Source organism: Chiloscyllium plagiosum, chromosome 19, assembly GCF_004010195.1.
Source record: "Chiloscyllium plagiosum isolate BGI_BamShark_2017 chromosome 19, ASM401019v2, whole genome shotgun sequence".
Lineage (NCBI taxonomy): Eukaryota > Metazoa > Chordata > Chondrichthyes > Orectolobiformes > Hemiscylliidae > Chiloscyllium > Chiloscyllium plagiosum.
The window spans coordinates 60,365,535-60,372,710 of NC_057728.1; the positions used below are offsets into that span (position 1 = coordinate 60,365,535).

The window sequence follows — 7,176 nt, forward strand, 5'->3', positions numbered from 1 at the left end:
AGGTCGGTGTGGACTTGTTGGGCCGAAGGGCCTGTTTCCACACTGTAAGTAATCTAATCTAAGTAATCATCCAATTCGATTGACTTTTTTAGGATTTCTTCTTCTGCTGAGTATTTTGTTTAGATGTTAAGGATGACTTAGTTTATTTGATAATTATGTGTACTTAATCATTATAGTTAATGTTTTGTTATGAGTTAATTTTGCAATTCAACATTGTAACTTCTGTTTTGAACAAGAGTTTTTGCTTTGGCTGGATGGGTTGAAGGAATTCGACATTGTATTCCAATATGAAGAACTTGTTTCCTGAATGATCATTAGGATTTACTTTTCCCCTTCAACAAATTTTCTCTTGACAGCCTATTGACCCAGTTCAGGAATTTTTCCATGGACAATAATTGCTCATTAGCAGTATGCCAACTAATCTATTATCTCTGTGAAGGGTTTTTCCACATTGAGTTTCAGACCTGTCCATACCCACAACAAAATTTGTATGTGAGCCTTAGTTGTAAATGGTTGCAGGGTATTATGGAAGGCAAGGAGTGTTAGGTCACAGCAGAACACAGTTCAAACCTAATTTTATATCCAATGTAAACACCTTCTGGAGTGGTTATCTGAATGGCTATCAGAATCATGGAATTGTAAAATCCCTATAGAGCAGAGCGTAGCCATTTGCCCCATTGAGAATTCGCCAAACATCTGAAGAGCATCCCATCCAATACCACCCTATCTCTGTAACCCCATGCACTTCATTTTTATCATGGTTAATCTGAGCATCCCTGGACATGATGGGGCAATTCTGTTATGGCCAATCCACCTAACGTGCACAAGTTTGCGCTGTGGAGGAAACTGGAGCACACATGGAAACTTGCACGTAGCCAGGGAGAATGTGCAAAACCCACACAGTCACGCATGGCTGGAATCAAACCTGGGTCCCTGGCACTGTTAGGCAGTCATGCTAACCACTGAGCCACCATGCCATCCACTGAGAGCAGAGAGATTCATAACTTCCACCTCTAACCGAAGAACTACAGATTAGATCTTGAGCCCCTCTGTGGGACTGAGCTGTTCATGTGAGAAATTGATGACCATTCAAATTGCCAAGTGTTTATGATTTCAACTGGTGAACTTTTCTTTCTGTGAGCATGATTTGAACTTTTGTTTTAAAAATTAAACTTCGGACCAAAGATTTGGTTTTAGAGCTAAAGTAAAAGTTTTTAGTTCTGATACGGGGTAATATTCTGATTTTTGTTTTTCCTTGTTTTTATTGCTCCTACAATTAGCAAATTGAGCCCTCTCTCTATCCACAACTGTTTCAAAAGTCTTTGGAACCTGACATTCTAAATCACATTTTAAGAATCGTTCAAGATTCATACATCAGGTAAGCAATATTTAAGTTTGCAGTTTACCATTCCGCCTAGTTGGCTGTCATGCTGTGAATGGTGGTAACTAAGAAACCATGTTGCTTGATAAATGCACTTGGATTGTTTGGAAAAGTGCTGATATTCTATGATGCATCTGAATACTACTTTTCCACTTAATGTAGTATTGTTGCCTTCTTTCTTAATGAAAATCCCAGTCTTTGACCAAACTATTAATCACCCTGATATATCCTTCATGGATTTGGCATCTAGTTTTTGATTTGTTATGCTTAGTTTCAGCATCTCTTGGGACAACTTTTGTGTTACTATAAGACATAGACCATAAGGCATAGGAGCGGAAATAAGGCCATTCGGTCCATCGAGTCCACTCCGTTACAATCTCTGCATGAATGTAAACTGTTGCAGTTTGTTCTTACGCATTCTTGGATGTGTGCAGCCAAACATTTCCTGTTGCAATGCATTATAAATCATTGCATTTAGTCTACAATAATGAGAATTTTTTTTTGAGAACCTATTTTTATAATCTGGTATTAGATTTTATTGCCAAAACATGAAACTTCATCAGATTGAGATGTAGCAGTATATTAATATAACACAGTATCGTAATTTGGGGCTGATTTCTTGCAGTGTGCTATGAAAAGATATTGCATCATTCTAGAAGATGATATGTAAGTCACTTCAGTAGTTAAATAGTTGTATGATTTAATGTGAAATTTTGTTTACAGTTAATAACCACTTGCTAAATCAGCAGCTGCATCAAAGGGAAGACTTACAGAAATCCTCATAACCAATTGCTCTGAGTTGGTAGTTGCTTACTTGAACGTCACAATAAATCCTCGAATAGTTCCTGTGTACAATTCCAGCTACTGGAATTCTGGCTAATTGCAAGTCAATGGTTTAATGACAATGAAAATATTATCAGCAAAGTACAAAGGGGAAAAGGTCCAATATGCGCTTATTATAAGCAAAACCAGATATGTGGAGGATAGAGGGCCAATGACAAGGATACAGTGTTTAGGGTGGGTGGGGCAATAACTGAGGTTGGAGAAGCAGGGTATTCTGATTGGGGGTGGTGGTTGGCAGGTCCACTCTGGGAGTATAAACTCCTGGCAGGGACTATGAAAGGTCAGGGCTAGGTGAGAATCAGTTGAATAGACAGATCATGTATTTAATAGTCGTAATTTTTCTGAGTAACTATTTTACTCCATTTCATTAAAACCATCCAAAGTCACTGATTTGAATGGAAATTTTCAAAGGGGTGGGGCACAGTAGAATTGTTCAGTGGAAAATTCAGTTTCCCAGGCAGTTATCCTGGAGAGTGCTACGATGGAGAGACCCCATGCCCAGCTGCTATCTACACTAGAATAATAACTGACTGGCCATCAGGAGATCCAAGCCTATTATCTTTTGGGTAAGGACATCAAAAAGGCACACAGAAAACCATTTGTGGTCTCACAAAGGCCTTGTACAGCTGTGATGTGTCTTCATTGCTCATGTTTATTTTCCCTGTTATTGAAGTTGGACAAACTGATGTGTAATTCTTAGTTTTCTCCCTCTCTGCCTTTATTTAAGTTATGCATTTAATAATTATCTTTTCCAGGTAATTATTATTGATTTATTCTAGTGTTATTATGATTTTACTTTTTAAATTACACTGTAATTACATAAAATTACATTTTATTTGCCCATCCTGAAAAGAGCACAGTCACATGACACACCTCCTGTAAGGTAGCATTAGATTGGTGATTTCATTCTAAAGAAACAACAAAAACAATTATTGTGAAGTGTGGAAATATAGTGGAAAGCATTGGACAAAATTGGTATTGCAGTTGTTCCTGAAATGTTTTGTTCTACAGAAATTGTGTTCAAATTCAACTTTATTTTGCACAAATTCTGTTAATTAACTGAAAGCATGTAACAGAGGTTCTGGTATAATATCAATCAACACTATCTTCTCACTCAGTATAAACGGTTTATCCTTAATAGAGGTATCTCTTGTTAATTGTCCTGATGAGTACAAGACAAAATGCAAACTGAACCTATCAATCAATATAATCAGATCCAAATGCCTTCATTCTATCATATCTTCCACTGCCCTCCTCCCCCAGCCCTACTTGCTCACTCACTCTTTGGTTTTATCAACAGAAAATTCTTATGAAATGTGCAATTTTGAATTTTTTGCAGTTTTTTTCTGAATAATGTATACATGCCACACACATTGCATGCTGATGTACAGTTCTTTCACTGTTTTACCCAGGCTTTGTGCATGTTTTAATAGAATCTTTACACCTTTCATTTCCACATGACCCGGACAACTATCCTTAGGCCTTTCATAAAATTTGGGAGAACAAATTACAGTTTTAAATTCGAAAGGTACTATACTGTGGCCATAAAACCATTATATAAGCCTTTACCCCACAAGATACTGTAGTTGGCCTTGAGGGCTCTATTTCTTCAGCAAAGGGAAAATAAAGTTTATATTAAGTGCTGATTAAAGTCAATATATTAATGAAGTGAGATGCTTCAATATCCAGAAGGCGTGATGAACTGAATAAATTTTTCAACTGTCAAAAATAATACTCAACTTTGATTCCTAACACCATTCTAATGTAATCATGGAACGTCTTTTAAATTCACTGAATATTATTTCAATAATGAAGTGTTACTTTATGCTTCTGAAGTTGAAACTAATCACAATGATAAATCAAATTGAGAAAACCTTGTTTTTCTTCCATTGGATTATGTAGGTTTGAGGAGCCATCCCTCATTCTAAATGTCCTAAGGAACTTAGCAAATGTGAAAAGGTTTGATATGGCGGTAATGTTTATGTCGGAATCAGAAAGGAAAGGTAAGCTATACTTAGCAGGTACAGTCCTTATTATGATTCACTTGTATTCTTTTATGATGATTGGATTAAACTATAATTCTTTCAACCATGTGCTTTTAATCCTGGAATCTTTTTTGATTATTTGGTCACAACTCTTAGACTTTTCCCATAGCCATCTGACCTTTATCACCCTCAAGTGCATTATTACAGAAGAGGCTTTCAATGTGAGGGGACAGAAATCAATTCCACATACTTAGAAAATGTGAGAATACTTTTGTCCACTAGGTAGCAGTTTTGTTTTTATTTAGACCACTTCACTTGAACTGAAAATGGCACCTCTGGATTATAACTAGTATGCACTATAATCAAGCAATTTGAAGCATAGCTCCAGACACTGTCATGAAGGAATATATGGGACCATTGGACTCCTTGAAAACTTTGCGAATGTTGCAAAGAAGCAGGTGCCCTCACCTGTGTTGTCTCTAAATAAAAAGTGGGTGTTGGTGGAGGATTGGTACCTGCATGCAAAACTCTTTAATTGTAACAGAGGAAAAGTAGCAGCAAACTATAGCCTGTGCTCTATATAGCAGATCTCATATTGATAGTACTTAACTTATTACCCTAACTTCACTCATTTGTTTTCTGTACAATAGAAATAATTTTAGTAACAGAACTGGAATTCACAGGAATAAAGCTGAAGATTCTAGTCAACGTGGTCTTGTATTATGCCGTGATTATTTTCTGGGTTTTGCCTTTATGTAGTACATCATTTGAAGACATTTCTGTTTTGCAGATCAGCATTAGCCCATTGGTTGATAGAGATATCAAAAGCATTGTAGAAATTCTGTAGCATCATTTGTCGAATAGGGCCAGCTTTGACTATCTCTTATTTTTGTCTCCATATCAAGTTCATTTTTGTTCCATTGTAAATCGTACAAAAATTCAGGAGCTTTTATTACTAGTTGTTGAAAGAACATAATCAAAGTGCACTGCAGCAGTTTTAGAATTTGCATTCCATTTCCAAATGAAAGACTGACATTATTGGTAACGAGCATGATTGTGGCAAAACTCACCTGATTTGAGTAAAATCGAGCTGCGTCATGAATATCTTCCAATATTAGTCATACTGCATAATGAGCAAGAACGGGTAGTAAATATTGGTCTTGCCAGTGGTGCCAATAATCTGAGAATTTTTTTTTAATGTGGTACAGGGCAATTATCTGCATTTGAAAGCTTTGTAGAAGTGCTTTGTTTTACATGATTAAGAATTTAATTATAGCCTCATGATTTTATCAATTGCACCAGGTCATAAGTAGTAAAATATTTGATACCTTGTGGAACTGCTGAAATGTTTAAGCTTTGTCACTGCTTAATGATTATCAACATAAAATATAAGATTAATGTTTTTCTTCTATGTCTGATTCCCTTTTCCAGTTGTAAAGGACTTATTTGATCATCTATTGAAATCTGATGTTGAAGAAGATTCACTTAAAGCATTGAAGATCAGATACAGTGTATGAAGCATGCTTCTGGCCTGGACATAAGTATAGTAAAGGGGAAAAATTGTATTCCAGTTTATATAATTAGCCTAAACCTCTCTTGTATAGTATTTTCCGCAAATATAATTATTGTAATGTAAAGTTGTACCATGTATGTACAATATTTCTCTTGAGCAGTTTCCCTTCTTGGCTATTTTGCATATGTCATCAGTGCTTTATAATTTTTTATCGCTGTTAATAATACAGTTTGGGAGAGTTGTTTTTGACGTTACATAACAACATTTGTCTTTGATCTCAAATGCAGCTAAGATTGTGGAACTTGTCTTGGAGAGAGCCTTGATGGCATTAATTTGAGGGTCAGATATTAGCTGCTTGAGTTACTGAGTCACACTTTTTTTGGTGTAAGGAATTTTATTTTAATTAAGTTTTCCTTGGCAAATAAAATACAATTTTGATTTTTTTTTCTTTTCCGTTTCATTTGTTTTTTTCCATGTACAGATTTGTGTTTGATCTTCAGTTATTTTCACTGTTTTTGAGAGACTAGTCAAAATAATTGCAAATAAACTTGTCTCAAAGATTTTTATGTCTGATATTATCAGGTGTCCTGATAATTATTTTATACAAATAAAAATGAAAGATCCAACTTGTTGGACAGTTGCAAAGGCTGTAGCTGAGGCTTGTCAGTCAGAACTCTTTTCTCTTTATTATAAATTGTTCCGATTGTTTGAAATTTGGCATTCTTGGATTTGCCCTGATCAGTGCAAGATGAAAATCCTCACCAGTAATCTCCCTTTTCAGCAGTATTCAAGTTCTGTGCTACCTGCTGACTGATAGTTTTTTTGCCATTTCTTTTATTGCCTTGTGGGTCATGGGAATGGCTAGCTAGCCAGCATTTAATGTTCCTAGATGCCCGTCAAAGGATGTACTAAGCTGCATTCTTGACCCACGTGCTGTAGGTAGATCCATAATGCCATTAGGGAGAGAATTCCAAGACTTAGGCCCAGCAACACGGTGGAATGGCAATATGCTTCCAGTCAGGATGGTGAGTGGCTCGGAGGGGAACTTGCTGATGGTGGTGTTTCCATGCATCTGCTGCCCTTATACTTCTAGATGGTAGTAATCTTGGATTTGGAAGGCACTGTTGCATAACCTTTGGTGAATTTCTGCAGTACATCCTGTAGGTGGTACACACTGCTGCTACTGAGTGTATTTGGTGGAGGGAGTGGATGTTTAGATGCAGTGCAAATCAAGCGGGCTGCTTTGTTCTGGATAGTGTCAAGCTTCATGAGTGGTGTTGGAGCTGCACCAATCCTGGCAATTGAGCAGTATGCCATCACACTGCTGATTTGTGCCTTGTAGATTTTGGAGAGTCAACAGATGAGTTATTCATTGAATTATTCCTAGCTTCTGTCCTGCTCTTGTAGCCTCTGCATTTACATGGTGAGTCCAGTTGAGTTCCTGGTCAATGGTA

The 7,176-nt window shown here is 36.6% G+C and overlaps 1 protein-coding gene across 1 annotated transcript in view; it reads left to right on the forward strand.

The window, feature by feature from the left end:
• rpap3 (RNA polymerase II associated protein 3) overlaps window positions 1-6,165 on the forward strand; it is a 46,929-nt gene extending 40,764 nt beyond the window's left edge. The window contains exons 11-13 of the mRNA XM_043708896.1: window positions 1,281-1,378; window positions 4,127-4,227; window positions 5,641-6,165. Of these exons, the coding sequence (XP_043564831.1) occupies window positions 1,281-1,378; window positions 4,127-4,227; window positions 5,641-5,726 (285 nt within the window). The 3' untranslated portion in view covers window positions 5,727-6,165. The remainder of the gene's footprint in view (window positions 1-1,280; window positions 1,379-4,126; window positions 4,228-5,640) is intronic.
• The last annotated feature ends 1,011 nt before the right edge of the window (window positions 6,166-7,176 follow it).